Source organism: Manduca sexta, chromosome 20 (assembly GCF_014839805.1).
Source record: "Manduca sexta isolate Smith_Timp_Sample1 chromosome 20, JHU_Msex_v1.0, whole genome shotgun sequence".
Taxonomy (NCBI): Eukaryota; Metazoa; Arthropoda; class Insecta; order Lepidoptera; family Sphingidae; genus Manduca; species Manduca sexta.
Genome location: NC_051134.1, coordinates 2,546,190 through 2,563,645, shown reverse-complemented (window position 1 = coordinate 2,563,645; position 17,456 = coordinate 2,546,190). Strand labels below are relative to the sequence as shown.

Sequence of the window (17,456 nt, the reverse complement as noted above, 5' to 3'; positions counted from 1 at the left end):
CAACCAATCATTTGTGCACTTGATACACTAATAGTTCCATTTGTTCATTTAGCTTCATGATTAATTACATCTTTGAAGATATCCGCTGTTACAAGACCAAGCGGCATTCTTCAACGATTTTAAATATAGTTATGCCTTTAGCGTGTGACTAATGCTTTGCTTGGTTTGTTCTATCGTAGCGATACATCAAATGCTGTGGCTTCTGAAGAAATTGAAGATAACAACACTGTTATGAGATCGCGCTCTAGCGACTTGCTTAAGAAAAGTCCAATTGACCCTGTGATCAAGAAGGGACACTTCAATTCATTGAAACAATGGGGGAAAAATAGATTTAAAATTATCGCTAGATCACCCAGTGCCAGTAGGGATAGCTTTAAAGACTCTAAAGCGGAAAAATCTAAAGATTCTATTTCGCCTATTAAACAAGATGAAAACCAGGTTCAGGAAACCGTCACAATACGCAAAAAACGAGAAGGTAGTGAAGACCGAAGGTCACATCAAAGATGCGCTTCTTACTCATCTTCAGAAAAGAGTATAGGAGTTCCTACCAGCGTACCTGCCACAGCAACTATAAATAGCGGGGTGAAACTTAGAGGGACATCTGTCCAACGGAGACTAAGAAGGTCCGGCATTGGTAAGGATGAGCCGCACTCTTCAAGCGGTAATTGGTCAGCAAGTTCAGAATCTGGACGCACTAGTATAGGTTCTGAAATAACTACCACTACCGTACCGCCTAAAAGTACCACATCTGCAGCAACATCTAACAATTCACTCAATGCACACCATGGGCCACCGAGCTCCATCATTAGTCGAAGACGATTCCTCAATACGTCTGGTTCTGGCAGCGTAACTAGCGAAGGTACCCTCACGCCCGATATAATAAACGACATGCACGAAGATTTAGAAACCAGCTCTGAATTTTCTTGTGATACAGAAGGATATTACACATCATTCCATATGGACTCTGGTTTAAAGACCTTAAAGGAAGAGGACGTTATTCCTAGTACTCCAATGCATACGAGTAATGCTCTATCCAATTCGTCCAATAGCCAAACTTTAACTGCGGAGAATGAATACGAACTATTTGGCAAAGGTTCAACTAGTACAACTACTAGTTCTGCCGGAACTGTTTGCACGACATTAATGGCAGCCGGCAGTGATAGATCTTTAGTAATAGGGCCTACCGTTCCTGAAAGAAAGAGTTCTTTGACAAAAATGAATAGAAATCGAAATAATAACGTACATAGCGGGAATGCTAGCATAGATAGAAATATAACATCCTCTTTTACAAGTTCTCCGTTCAGTAAAGTAAGGTATAACTCTCTTCGGCCATATTCAGATAAAAAACCTACTAATCATGCGACTTCTGAAATAAACGAAATAGTTCCAACAATTACCATAACGAAAAACGTTGGCAGTGAAATAACAGCTGTTGCTGACGTTCATACGGAGACTGAACTTGAAAGTGCAAAGAAAAGTACAGGAACCAATTCTCCAGATTCCGGGCATAACACGTCTAGTTCACCTATCGAAGATTCGGTGTCTAGTGCCCACGGAAAGAATAGCCTCTCGGAACAGGATTATTCTGAATCATCCGATCTAGAAGGTACTGAAAGAATTGAAAGGATAAGGTACAAAACTACAATAAATAGCTCGAGAATCCCGTCCATGTGCGTTATAACGCCAACTAATTCAGATGATGAAAGCGAAATTAGTAATAAAGATACTGAAACTATACAAAAACTAAATAATGAAAAAACTCACGCAAGTCAAATTGTAAAATCAGCCAGTAGACCTAAATTAGACTTACCTGTTGAAGAAAAACATAAAGAAACTAAAGTACCAAGTGAAGGTACTAAGACAACTAGTAAATTAACAAATCATATGAACGCGAAGACTAGACAACCATTTAATAATTTAATGTGTAAATTAAAAGGTGTTCTTCCAAACAAGTTATCCAATAAAAAATCACCAGTTACTAAAGAACCTGATTTTTGTGACGATTTTTATGACACGGGTGACTACGTGACGATAGCCGATGTTAAAAATAATAATCAAAAACTAAGTCTTAATAGTGGTATTTATGGCAATAATGATATTGTCAAAAAGAATTTACAAACGGTGCTCTCGGGTAAACTTCCTGAAACAGAATATGTATCACTCAACGAGTTGCCCAATTATTTGAATGATGGCAAAGACTACTTAGAGCATGCTTTCGAAAACAAACCATCGACAGCAATGGAAGAAATTCAAAGGAAAGGCGCAAAAGTCACTTTGGATTCGCAAGGGCAAGTAATATACTCTTCAGATACATTGAAGCGTAGAAAAGGAGCACACACTACATTCGAACCTGGTCCTTTCGTACAGGAAATTAGTCCAACTACTACTGTTATTCAGAGGGAAACAGCGGATATTGTTAAAGTTATAGATGAAACCGATTTCCCTTATGAACCAGTGCCGCCTTCAAGTAAACCTACATCACCGCAATTAGGGAAAATGATTATTAAAGCACCAATTGAGCCCGACGGTCCTATTACTACAGAATTCGTTACTCTACCGCCACCTAAACCCAGTACAATTATAACTGCTACACCAGTCACTGAAACACCAGTCACCAACATTCAGCAACCACCTAAAACCACTAAACCAGAACACGATTTACCGCGAATAGTAGACGCAATTACAAGAACTGGGGCGTATGTACATATACATGATGCAGAGGGTGTCAGCCTATCTCCGACGAAAGACGATTCAGCAGGTAAGAACGTTGGCATAAAAACTTTAAATGTTTACGAACCTAAAGTAAATAATGACGATCCTATGTATGAATTAGGCGAAGACGTAACCCCGTTTATTCCTAATTTCCAAACGCCAATAATGATACAAAATAAAATTCAAAATAATTTCCTTAAGTCCGGTAGTAAAGTTGCGGAAGTTTTACGAATGTTCAATAACAGAAATAACAGTAGTTGTACCGAAGAATTGTCAGACTCACGCGCACAAAATGAATTAGCGGAAAAATCGATTAACTCGAAAATTAAGCGTAGTGATAGTTACAAGTTGGCTAATTCACCACTGATGCCCATAAAAAAACTATTAAAATTAGAAAGTTTTGGAACTCACGCGAAAAAAGTTGACTCCTTAGAGATGATTCAAGCTGAAATTACAGCGGATTTATTAAGAGATCAAATTAATTATCCGCCGACTGTCTCACCCAAGCTTAGTCACAGAAGCGCTCTAGATAATTTGAAAAATTGTGAATGTACTCTTGAGAACACTTACATTAACGACAATTTTGACACTAAATTATCGACTTTAGCATTCAGTCCTTTCACCACACCGTTGCCAAAAAGACATTCGGTTGCTTTTATTCCGGACACTAGAGACACATCTTTAGATGTATTATCTGCAATATTAGACTCTGACCCGAATGAGATCTGTATTCTTAATTCAGCGCCTATCTGTATGACTCCTAGTAAAGTTACTGTACCTTCAGATAGCTCCAAACATAGAGCAAGAATTTTGACAATTTCTGAATCAGATTACGGCACCGAAATATGGTAGTTTATGAGAAATTTTATTGTGTCTAATCACTTTCTATAATGTTTTATACTATATAACATCACGGTTACCGTATATAATACTTTTAATGCTTATTACGCTTATTTTAGATTAAATTATTATTGTCAATAATTTGTATAATCCAATAGTAAATTAAAATTTAGTTTTATAATGTCTATATAATTTTCCATATGAAATGGAACTAATTCCGTCCAGCGTACAATAAGTACCAAAAACGTCTTCCGTGAACTTCACAATTTGTAACCTGTGATAGATAACGTTTTTATTTAGATAAAATGATTAAAAATCGATAGAATTCTTTAAAAATGTTAATTTAACTATGTTTTGTTTAATTTGCGTTTATTTTTTATTTTTGTAACAATAAAAATGCATGGTGGCTTACTACACCGCAGAGTGCAAAGCTTTCGAGCAAATCATATTCTCCATATGTAAGTGCATGGTGTGTTATTCTATGTGTCTTTGTGTTTGTAAATAATATTATAGAATTATTGTGAATTAACGCACTTATTTCATTTTCACACCTTCAACTCTCACCCTCACTCTCAATCATCCGCACTTTGCTGAAGTAATTTGAAAATGAGGTTAATTCTACTAGGGTAAACTTTCATTGTGTTAAACCCTGGTTTCATAAATAAAAGTAAATAATTAGACATGTATTTTTGTAAATACCACGTCATCAAAGGGAGTCAATAACATACTGGAATCCACTGTTACTAATACATCCATCAACAGATTTCACAATGTTAATGATATAACAGCACTAATTATTACAAATGTCAAGATGGTTGAATAACAATTAATATTGTTTCGAGTCTCCACACATGACCCTATTTGCACCTTTACAACGCTTTGCACAGTGAAGGAGATTGCTTCAAACGTTACGTGTTTACGTCACGTTCTTCAAAGGTAAAGTTTTGTGTTGCTTTTTTGGCATGTTTGTAAAACTGCATGAGGTTAGGGGTTACTAACAAACTATACCACATACACTGCACGTAGACGCGTATAAATTATATGGAATATTAATACACACGTTATAAACAGAATAAATACCCATGCACTTACTATGTACTATTCACGGTATTCAATTTGTAGTTTGCTACATATATACTATTTGATGATGCATTACGTGAATCGTTTGAGTTCAGTAATCAATACCAATATTATTTGTAAACTATGTATTATATGGGCTTAATATTAGAGGTTTAGTAGTATGTAAATAAACAATAATATAATGCGCTTTGAAGACAATTAACAATACTTAAAGAGAAATATCAAATATCACAACAGGTAATGCTTGTCTGAAATGAAGATATTGTAACATAAAAGGTTCTTAGTCAGGGTGGAATAATAAATATCATATAAATCTATGTTCGCAAAAAAAATGAGTTGCTTGTTGAAATATCAAATAATTTACAAGCTTTCTATTCAAATATACTCAGCTATGATATTTATGGGATTAAACTCAATTTATTTATATCGGGGTAGAGCTATATGTATGTTGTATACTGTGACTGTCTCTAATACTAATTTCTTATGAATAAATATTTTGCATTTTCAGACTATCGACATTCCAGTGCTGACAAACCCTATTTGAATGCACCGCAAAGCCTAGTTCAAGATAAGGGACCAATTGTCGACTTGAATGCGATTAACCCAACGCTGCATCGATACCACACTGCTCACCTACGCGGCAGACATGGCGTTATTAATTATGATAATTCAAATGGCAATGTACAAAACGAACAGAAATTCTGGACACTACCAAAGCGCTCTGCAGAATCTATTTCCACTCGACCTTGGTCTGAAAAGGCGAGCAGTGATCGGACAAACACTAGTACAGAAATACATATAATACCAGAAAGGTCACAAAAACCAAAGGATCAGTTAATTAAAGCGTCGCCAATAGATATAAGAACAACCGGAACTTTTAAATCATCGACTCCGTCCAATAAAGAAAATATAGCAGATCTAAGTTGTAAAATGTTGTCGCCCGTCAAGTCATCTATGACCAATGATGAACTTTATGCTGTTATACATAAAAGCAAAAAGAAACTTAATATACGGGAAACTCCAGAAAGAGCAGAGTCTCCTGCTTTGTCTACGATAAGTTTATCCCCAGTTAATTCTGAATCATCCTTGTACATTAAAGGCACCCAAAGATATCCTGAAACAGGCTATCTCGGCGATCCGAGGACAAGAATGAGTTGGTCACCTGCAGACAAACAGTCTTACCCAATCACACCAGGATATGGTTTTGGAACCCAGAAGCAAGAAACAACGTGCGCTGACAGATATGGGCCGATAGCACAAACTTCGCGACTAGATTTCAAAAAACTTTTGTTGCAGCATAGTGTTAAACTCAACACGTTGCAGCCTCAAAACAAGTCTACAAAACTTTCGGCGGTAGAACAACTTAAACTGTCCAAGGAAAAGCCTCAAAACCAATCCATACAAATCGCAAATAGGTCACAAATTAATATTCTAGATCTTAGTGGTTCTCCAAAAACATATACATCTCGAAAAGTTATGAAACCTAATGTTCAGCCAGCTTCACCAGGAAGATCAGGTGCACTAATAAAGGATCATAAAAATGCACCAAAAATATTATTGTCACCCAAATCACAATGGAGGTTTTCCAGCCCTAGATCTGATGTTTTATCCACCCCTATACCTGAAGCTTACAATGAAGACGAAAACTCTAATAGTTCCGGTGAGAGAAATGACATTTCTGTTACCAGCCCACCGCCTAAAACAGTTCCTATTGTGACTAATCAACATTTTGGAGCGCGAAGAAACTTGATACCGATTAATGAAAGTAATTTAGAAATGTTAAATGAGTTTCCAGAATCTGTAGACCAAGGAGTATTCCCATTAAACTCCGATTTTAACAAATCGCATGGGCTATCAAGGACTGAAATAATGCAAGCAAAGCGAGCTGAATTCTTCAACAGCCCTCCCGATCAGTCGCCCCCGAAATTAACTTCTTTCAAAAGTCCATCCTCGGGTCCGTCTAACGTTAGAAGTAAAATCTCACCAGAGAAAGGAAAAGTCTCACCCACCACGTTAGAAACTGCATTATAACACATGGCAAGTCAAGATATAAAAGCGGTGCTTTCAAATTACTGATGAATACAGATTTTTTAAATGAGGCAATGAAATTGATAGAAGCTTTAATCTAGTCTTTTCTTGCTAGCAATGCCACTTTTGCAGGCACTTGCATTTTGAAAACAGTGTTGCACTTGATGTAAATGCATTTGAGCTCAAAATTCCTTTTTTATTGCTCTCTGGGGCCAATTTTGTTTTCTGTATTGATTATTCTACAACTACTCGGTTATAAAACTTAGTACGTAAGTTATTTATTGACTACATTATAGGTAGTGTAAGTAGTGTTTTGAAACTTTTTCAAAGTTTTTAAGTTATTCTAAATACAATTTAATTAAAACGTGTTGAATAATATTGGGTTTGTTTTCTTGTGTTCCTACTTCCTGAACGAATTTCTGTCAATAAAGTACATCTTTGAAATATTGTCCTGTCAAGGCTGTCGTAGAACGTAATAAGAACAACACAAGTTTGAGCTACACAAATACAATCTAAAAATTGAATTGGCGTTGGAACTACATAAAAAAATATTTAGATTGAAAATGAATGAAATTACATAGGTCATTCATGAAGACAGGCTATAGCAGAAGTGCGAGCACTTCGATGAGCGTTGAACTCTGTTCTAATAAACTCCGCTTTTTAACATTAATCATTGAAATAGCTGATTTGATCAATGAGAGAACTACTCCATGTTTGACAATATCACATGCTATAGTGGCACCTACGGCAATATTCTCTACGGCCATTCTCCTTAGCATCTTCGTAATAGGATCCGCACGAAAACGATACGCATCGCAGTTTTTGCAAGTTTATAGCCTTGTGGCTTGTTCGTCATTGCAGGCTTGTCTGTCCATCATTGTGTTCAAAGAACTCAGAATTCCAATTATAACAGGTAAACATGCAGCTATGATACTGAATGGAGTTTTACCCATGCTTGCGATATTATCAATAGTAGCTGATCTAGTAGTTATAATGTTTTCGTCTCGTGAAGAAATCTTACCACCGTCATTGTCTTCGGAGTCACGAGCGGTGTCACATATGGAGCTACGTTGAACTAATGTGTTTATAATTTTTTAATACTTTGATATGAAACTGTTTATATTACATTTATTTTTTATTAATCATACCTATCTTTTTTAATAAATATAAAGGCAAATTGAATATTTTGCTGCTCTTAATCTACATAAGCCTGTAGTAAGTATAAAATTATTGTTGCAGTCTTCTATATTCTAATAATTTCCATACTAACCAACTAAGTTTAGGTACTATGCTACTTAATTAGAACAGTTTACACACTTGTAATGGTTGATCATAATATTACCTGCAATTGATACTTAAACTTTTCAAAAACCTGCAAAATTTAAAATATATTAAAAATAAAAATGCTTGACACATAACTGGAACCTCAATTATTTTAATCAGTTCTCATTATAGCCCATGGTCTAGCAGTAAAGAAATATCACTACAGTTTCAGTTTTCAGTTTTTCAGTATCATTACAGTTGGTAATCTCTACAGAAAAACTGCAATGCCTAAGCAAGGTAGAACACTTGTCCAATGGATTATTTAGAGCTTTGCTTCTCTCAACGATTACTTCAGCATAGATACAAAAAGGCAGTGATTATAACCTAAGTGACTGCCAGCCTAGTACATATGCAGTCTCTGGGCCTAGAGGTCCGCTATAAATTGTCAATTTCTAAATTAATTTAGAAACACAATGTATTTCTTCAAATAATATTATTTGTAACCATTTAAAAGGAATGGGAATTAATGTGCAATAAAATAGCTTCTTATCTTACTAATATTATAGATGCAAAAAACTGTAAAGATATTTAAATGTATGTCAGAAGTAATCGTCTGAATAAGTTTTGATTTAACAGTTGGAATAAATCACTTCCCTTTCCTTGTACACATCCCAGGTTTAATGTTGTGGGACATTACTTACTATGTATTAGAGAGAAATCCAATGGCTATTACGCTTAGTTAATTTGAGACTCTGATAGACCAAATGTGGGATTACACGGTTGTTTTTATATTCTGTGAAATGTCTCACAGACAGCCATGACCCTAGTGAATAATAAAACTAATTCATATTACAAACTTAGTTTATTTACAAATATTATTTTTAACTACATATTGTAAAAAAATTACCTATAATCCATAAAGAGTAATTAGAATATAACATTGATGATACTGTAACTGTGTGCTCTGAAACAGCATATTAATTTCTATGGAATATGGTTAGAACAAATTGTGTCACATAAACATTACTATTATAATTACATTCTATTGTAATATTCAAAACATCAAATACTATGAGTATGACCTAATATATGTAAGTTACATATTGGTACAATCATCTCTACATCAATTAATTTGTAAACAGATCCTATAATATACTTTATCCAAGTTAAAACTAACAATTTTACCATGAATAGAAAATTGCATTATTTATTACTGTAAAAGAAACATTCTAACTTACACTATCCTTAGGTAACTAGTTATAGGTTATAATTAACAATGTCAGTTCTTTTCACTCACACAATAAAATTTCATATTTTATTGACGCTGATCTAGTTTTCGCTATTTGTTCATAGGCGGTCCATTCATTAGCGGTGGGCGCATCTGGCCCATCGGTCCCATGGGGCCCATAGGTCCCATAATAGGCCCCATCATTGGTGGCCTCATTCCCATCATAGGTGGCATAGGACCATGTGGTCCCATCATCATAGGAGGAGCCATTGGCCCGCCGGGACCCATAGTTGGTGGCGGTATCATGCCAGGAGGACCACCCGGTGCTGGCACTGGAGGTCTAGGTCCACCGGGTCCCATTACAGAAGGATCCCATGGCGGAGGTATTGCTGCTCCTTTGGTACCAAATGGATTTTGAGCAATCTTTCCAGCTTTAAACGCTGCTGTTGTAGCGTCGATAAGATGCTGGGCTTGTTCTTCCATCCACTTCTGATAGTAGAATTTAACATTATCTTTATGTTTTCTTCCAGTACAATGTGTTTTTCTCACGCTTGGTGAATCATGCGTCAAGTAAGTATCACAGTAATCACAATAATACTTAGGCATGTTGATAGGAAACTCGAAATTTCTAAATCTTTCGGAAATCACAACTCATACGTAAACGAATCAATGACAAACCATGGACAAGTTAAAAATTTGACATGTAGGACATTGTCCATTGTTTTAATTTTACTTACGAATATGAATATGAGCCTTTTTAGTTACTGCTGAGTTGCCAGTAAAATTTCCATAATTATAACCCAAATTTCTTTTAGGGTACCTGCGCATAAACAGTTTAGGTATATATTTGATAAAGAATACATGACATTACATACTGGTGGTAGGTCTCTCATATGTGAGATTCCGCCTGGGTAGGGAGATAATATATTCTTAATCAAAGTTTTCCGTTCGAGCGATTTGAAACTTTCTACCAAAATTAATGTCTATAGGTGATAGTGCTGCCTAATCTCCTGTACTCTTCAGAAACATGGGTCCTCTATCGCAAACACATTCGCACACTTGACAGATTTCATCTTAAATGTGTCCGAGATATTATCGCCGAAACATCCGGTGGTTTCCATATTTATTATAATTCTCTTTGTCCGGTAGTCTGACCGTGTAAGGAATACAAGTATGCTAAGATGTGCGAACATAGGGAGCATTGAGGAGTATCTAATGAGGCGGCAGCTGCGCTGGTGTGGGCATATGTCGCGGATGTCTGAGAGGAGAGTGGCGAAGCGCATCTTCTTTTCAGAACTCCAGAAAGAGAAGCGTAAAAGCAGTAGTCGGCATTTAACGTCAAGAATGGAGACGTCCCATATAACTACAGGTGGACGCCTTCCAAACTGAGTGGCGTAAGGAAATAAATAAGAAAGAGGCCAACTAAAGATACGTCCATGTGTGGCCATTCATAATAACTATGTCGGTGGGTTACTGACATGCCCAAAGTGCGCTCATACTTTTGTGAATAAAATAGGGTATTTTAGTGTATGTGAGAAAAAAGCCAAAAATACATAAATAAGATAGTTCAATCAAAAAGCAATCGGAAAATAATAGTTTCAGTTCATAAAATTATAAAATATTTTTTTAAATTCAGTTCAAAGTTTTGACTTTTTATCCGTTTTACAAATATATGAAACAAGTGCCATCATGACATGACGTCATCGAGTCAGTAAACTACTTAAAGTGTCAATACGCGTTGTTCACTATTTCTAATTTATCGATATAGACAAATTGTTCGGATACTAAATATGGATCTCTTCTCGCAAGTTAAACCAAGTTTTCCTCATAGTTATATCAGTTGGCACTCGAATCTACCATTTTTTCGGCATTTTCACACTAGTATTCAGGGACAACACACCAATGATAAGGATAGTAGCTAATTTTAATTGTAATAATTTGCTCTTTCTCTATGCACAGCGTTGTTACTTGATGTTTATTGTCGAGATGACGTCAGCAACGCGGCCTCTAGCGTTTTTGTTTATTTACGCGGGAAATTTTAAAGTGTAATATTTAAATGTATTTTAATGCCACTCATAGATTGAATATTTTTTTTATAAAATTTCTAGTGGTATTTTATCACCTTAAGATCAATTTAAGACATTTTTCAAAAAAGAGTGTATTACCCTATTGGCCATACAAGTCACGTAAGAGCACATCAAAGCACAGCTTTTGAGTAGCTTAAGATCAGCCCAGGCTTGAGGCCTCGTCAGCGGAGCTCCAGACCGTCGCGGTAGAGCGACCTGTCTTTACTTAGTGGCAATATTCAGGCACCACGTTGCGGTAACCACCTAGGTACATACCAGACATGGCTGTGGCGGCATTATCCGCACAAAACATCAGTTTTATAAACAAAATTATAAATTAATAAAATAAACTTAAAACTAATAATCAATCTGTTTAAACCTAAATACTATTGTAAAACTAAACTTAAATTAATAAACATAAAATATACTAAACTATTATCATTAAAATAAAAATTGTAAAATAACATTTCAATGTACAAATGGTACAACATTCGATATATATAGCGGTCAGCTAACAATGCCCTACGTCACATGAACCGGTCGGAGCGGGACGCGTACGTTCCGCCTGTCACGTAGCCCCGGCCGACCGCAGTCAGTCAGCCGACGCATGCGGCGCGGATCGCTCACGCTCTCGCTGTCGCTTACGCTTGTTACTATACCGTTCATAGTATTTTGTTCGTTTCGTTTCGCTGTAGACTTTCTCTTTATTTTCTCTCCTTCTTTCTTGTAGTGTGCGTTGTTTCTAATCTTGTGTTAATTGTACTCTTACTCTGTGCAAATAAACTTTGTCTGCGTGTGGACTTTATTTCTGTTACTTCTGTCCCGCTACACTCGAGTCTAACACTTACCTACAAAGTGGTGACCCCGAGCCGTTCAGCAAGAAGAGTCGCAGCAATGGCAAGCGAAGATAAGCAAGATTGTGCCACCAAATGCGCTGAGTCATGCCGCGTGGGTATACGGGTACCCCCATTCTACCCCGAGAAACCAGCATTATGGTTCGCTCAGCTGGAAGCACAGTTCGCGCTATCTAATATCACCAGTGATACGACAAAATATTATCACACGATCAGCCAGTTGGATCCGCAATATGCCGTGGAAGTCGAAGACGTCATTTCTACACCACCAGCCGCCGGCAAATACGACAAGCTTAAGATAGAGCTAATCAGATGATTGTCGGATTCCCGGGACAAGAAGATTAAGCAGCTTCTTAGTCACGAAGAACTCGGGGATAGGAAGCCATCGCAGTTCGCCCGTCACCTGCAAAACCTTACGGGACCAGGAGTACCTGATGACTTCCTTAGGTCAATATGGACGAGCCGTCTACCACAAACTACCCAGTCTATAATCGCGTCTCAACCGAAGGCGTCGCTGGAGGAGTTAGCAGACTTGGCAGACCGAATCCATGATGTGGTTACCCCCAACATGCAAGTTGCATCGACATCGAGTCAAGTACCGGCCGACAACAACGATGTGGCAGTCATGGACAAGAAAATTGCAATGCTGACGGACGAGGTCCGTATACTGGCTGCCGAGGTTAGGAGATCCCGTCCGACACAGAGGGCACGTTCCCAGACTCGTCGTCCACGCTCCGGGACTAGGTCGCAGTCCAACTACCGCCGGTACCCCCAATGTTGGTATCAATTGGTTTGTTAAGGACTCTAGGACTAAAGTGCAATTTTTAGTAGATGCGGGGAGTGATTTATGTGTGTTCCCGGTCTCCAGAATTAGGGCTCGACGCCTCCCTGAAACGGATTTCGACTTGTGTGCCGCTAACGGCAGCAGAATTAAAACGTACGGGTATATTAACTTTAATTTAAACCTAGGGCTGCGTCGTGACTTTGTCTGGAGATTTATTATTGCGGACTTTACGAGGGCGATAATAGGCGTTGATTTTGTATGCCATTTTAACCTCATGGTAGATTGTCGTAACAAACGACTAATCGATAACACGACTAGTCTTGTTGCAGTGGCTTCACCTGCGTGCTCACCTGACATCGTTCCCTCGGTAAAGGTTATCACTGGTGAGTCTGTATATCACGACATATTAAAGGAATTTCCCAACATCACTCGCCCATCCGGCACACATCACTTACCCAAACATAACACTTTACACTTTATTCGCACCACACCGGGTCCCCCAGTAACATGTACTCCACGTAGGCTGGCCCCAGATAAATTAAAGATCGCCAAGGAAGAGTTTGCTACTATGCTCCAAATCGGCATAGCCAGACCTTCCGACTCACCTTGGTCTTCTCCATTGCATTTAGCCCCTAAGAAGGACAGCGGATGGCGTCCATGTGGCGACTATAGGATGCTTAACGCACGGACCATTCCGGACAAGTACCCTATCCGCCACATACATGACTTCGCCTATAGTCTTTCTGGGTGTAAAATTTTTTCCACCATAGATCTCGTAAAGGCCTATAATCAGATCCCATTGAACCCTGCAGACATTCCAAAGACCGCAATAGCAACACCATTCGGACTCTTTGAATTCCCATTCATGACTTTTGGTCTTCGGAATGCTGCTCAAACCTTCCAACGATTTGTAGACGAGATGCTGCGTGGGCTGGATTTTTGTTACGCATACCTAGACGATTTTTTAGTTTTCTCTAGCGATGAGGAAACCCACAAACGCCACCTACGAGAAGTCTTCACGAGACTAAAGGACTACGGCATGGTTATAAATATCTCAAAATGTATTTTTGGTGTTCCAGAGGTAAAGTTTTTAGGGTACCATATTACCGCTGAAGGTACCACACCGCTTCCCTCTAAGGTTGAGGCCATCCAAAACTTCCCAGTCCCGAAGACCGCAAGAGAGCTGAGGAGATATTTAGGTATGCTAAACTTTTACCGCAGATTTATCCCAAACGCTGCCCAACAACAAGCTCCCCTAAATGCGTTACTTCAGGGTACCGTAAAAGGTTCGCAACCCGTCACGTTCACTGAGGTTGAGCAGGAGGCTTTGAAGCCAGCAAAGAGGGCCTATGTAAGGCTGCCTTGTTGGCCCATCCTAATAGCCAATTCAAATTAGGGCTAGTCACGGATGCTTCTGATACGGCAATAGGAGCAGCGTTGCAACAGTTGGGAGAAGATAACTCTTGGCAACCACTTGCGTTCTTCTCCAAAAAGCTCAGTCCTTCCCAACAAAAATATTCACCTTATGATAGGGAACTGCTGGCAATTTATGAAGCCATCAAACACTTCAGGCATATGGTCGAGGCTAGGGACTTTGTGGTATATACAGACCACAAACCACTCTGTTATGTTTTCCACGCCCGCAAGGAGAACTGCTCACCCAGACAGTTCAGGCACCTGGACTTTATATCCCAATTTACCACGGATATCAGACACATATCCGGTAAGGATAATGTGGTTGCAGATACACTATCCAGAATTGACGAAATTGCTCAGCCGGTTGACTTAAACCGCTTGGTAATACTGCAACAAACAGATTCCGAATTGAGGCAATTACTGGATAGTAATACATCCTTACGGCTGGAAAAAGTCAAGGCACCGGGTTTGGATGCTGAACTGTTCTGCGATGTGAGCACCAGCACTCCCCGGCCATATGTCCCTCAGGACTTGCGACACAGTGTCTTCAAGAGCCTGCATTCCCTTAGTCATCCAGGAGCCAAAGCATCAGCCAGACTTGTGGCTGAGAGGTTTGTTTGGCCTGGCGTAAGGAAGGACTGTAGAACTTGGACGCAAGCTTGTCTGGCTTGTCAAAAAGCCAAGATATCTCGCCACGTTTCGTCACCCGTCGGCACCTTTAAATTGCCAGGGTCAAGGTTCGCGCACATCCATATAGACCTAGTCGGTCCTTTACCACTGTCTCATAGATATCGGTATTGCCTCACTGCCGTCGATAGGTTTACTCGTTGGCCTGAGGTTATGCCACTGCGTGACATTACAGCCGAGACCGTTGCCAATGCATTAGTAAATGGGTGGATAGCGCGTTTCGGATGCCCTATGAATATTGTTACTGACCGTGGCATGCAGTTTGAATCTGCGCTGTTTAAACGTCTGTCAGACCTGGTTGGTTTCCGGCACAGGACCACGACGGCATATCATCCTGCATGCAACGGGTTAGTGGAGAGATTCCACAGGCAATTGAAAACTGCCATTACTTGCCACGGCAATGACAATTGGGTTGAATCCCTCCCACTAGTTCTTCTAGGCGTCCGGTCGGCGTATAAAGAAGACTTACAAGCTTCTTCTGCGGAGCTCGTTTATGGCGAGCCACTTAGGTTACCGGGAGAATTCTTCCACTCTCAACCTGACAACTCCAGTGACGTGACGGATTATCTATCTAGAATTCGGTCGTTTGCGAGTAAAATTCGGCCGACGCAAGCATCACGTCACGGTAATCGTAGTGTCTTTGTGTTTAAAGATCTAGCGACGGCATCGCATGTCTTTCTTAGGGAGGAAATCAATCGCGGTCGCCTTCAACCTGCTTATACTGGTCCCCATCAGGTACTTAAGAGAAGCGATAAGGTGATCACTATTCTCCTGAATGGTAAGTCGGTCACAGTATCCATAGACCGCGTTAAGCCGGCCTACATACTGCGTGACCCATACGCAGCCAACACACATACAGACACACACACAAACAAACATACACCAAACACGCCACAAGACACATCCCAACCACTACAGACTCCCAGTGACCTTGACACCGAGAAGCCGTGCGTCACGAGAACCAGGTCAGGCCGATCTGTACGCCTACCAAACTATTATCGCCCGTAGGACGGTCTCTCGGGGGTGATGTGGCGGCATTATCCGCACAAAACATCAGTTTTATAAACAAAATTATAAATTAATAAAATAAACTTAAAACTAATAATCAATCTGTTTAAACCTAAATACTATTGTAAAACTAAACTTAAATTAATAAACATAAAATATACTAAACTATTATCATTAAAATAAAAATTGTAAAATAACATTTCAATGTACAAATGGTACAACATTCGATATATATAGCGGTCAGCTAACAATGCCCTACGTCACATGAACCGGTCGGAGCGGGACGCGTACGCTCCGCCTGTCACGTAGCCCCCGGCCGACCGCAGTCAGTCAGCCGACGCATGCGGCGCGGATCGCTCACGCTCTCGCTGTCGCTTACGCTTGTTACTATACCGTTCATAGTATTTTGTTCGTTTTGTTTCGCTGTAGACTTTCTCTTTATTTTCTCTCCTTCTTTCTTGTAGTGTGCGTTGTTTCTAATCTTGTGTTAATTGTACTCTTACTCTGTGCAAATAAACTTTGTCTGCGTGTGGACTTTATTTCTGTTACTTCTGTCCCGCTACAGTCGAGTCTAACACTTACCTACAATGGCTGCTTCGGTGAGTATCTGTGCCAGATCGTAGGTACGCAGGTGTCAGCCGTGTTTCACCATTGTGACAACTGTCTGTTGAATACGGCCCTACATACTCTTTTGTGCGGTGACTCACTTTTGTGAGGGGGTCATCTACGAGAAGGAGAGTGCTGAGAGGGATCGGGAGCATGAGGATCCCTCGAGCCGTCAAAGGAGACGTAGAAGGCGCCCGGTGGATAACTGACCGGCGTCTCCCTCACTGTGGTTTGGAGGCGTTTGGAGAATTCCACCACGGCATTTCCTGCCTGTTGTAACAGGCGACTATTAGGAGCCATCTAGAGGTCGAGGGCGGGCGGCAGTGCACTAACGGCCATCCGCCGTTAATATACGTTGCACGCTTTTGCACATTGTGATGACCCCCGAGATGGACAGCAGCGGCAAGACAGGCCTCATGCTGCCATCTACGCTTAGAGCATGCTTCGGGCGCGAGGGCTTCTGAGCCCCCCCTGACTCGGCTCAGCGGTCGCCCAGTGGTACCCATCAAATCCGGGTGGCCCAACACCTGGTCGTGAGGCGCGGTGACCCCAACATGGTTATATGTCAGGTAGTTGCCCAGTCGCCCCCCGCGAAGCCTGGGTGGTAGTGGGAATGCACTTTCTTTGCGAAACCAAAAAAACGAGTTGTATTAGAATATTTGGCGAAACAAAAGAGCCAAGAGTAGGTGTGTGAGACACAATGACGTTGTTTTTATCTATTGTAGATGAAATACTAAGAGGCACTTGACTTTTACATTTGAAAATAAAATTACATTTGAAATTACTTTTGCTTTAAGAATTTATATTTTGAACACTAATATTTTATTCAAATCTTCTCTCTTCTTGGTTTTGCCGCAGTTGGTTATAACTGAAGATACAAAACT

At 39.6% G+C, this 17,456-nt stretch overlaps 2 protein-coding genes across 2 annotated transcripts in view; one reads left to right on the top strand and one right to left on the bottom strand.

The window, feature by feature from the left end:
• Window positions 1–7,038, top strand: part of LOC115446299 — a 64,669-nt gene extending 57,631 nt beyond the window's left edge. The window contains exons 6-7 of the mRNA XM_030172907.2: window positions 180–2,758; window positions 5,141–7,038. Of these exons, the coding sequence (XP_030028767.1) occupies window positions 180–2,758; window positions 5,141–6,663 (4,102 nt within the window). The 3' untranslated portion in view covers window positions 6,664–7,038. The remainder of the gene's footprint in view (window positions 1–179; window positions 2,759–5,140) is intronic.
• A 1,728-nt stretch (window positions 7,039–8,766) lies between these two features.
• On the bottom strand, window positions 8,767–9,849 carry LOC115446090 (U1 small nuclear ribonucleoprotein C). Its single transcript, XM_030172651.2, has one exon. The coding sequence runs from the start codon at window positions 9,755–9,757 to the stop codon at window positions 9,263–9,265; it is 495 nt and encodes a 164-aa protein (XP_030028511.1). The 5' UTR covers window positions 9,758–9,849; the 3' UTR covers window positions 8,767–9,262.
• Between the last annotated feature and the right edge of the window lie 7,607 nt (window positions 9,850–17,456).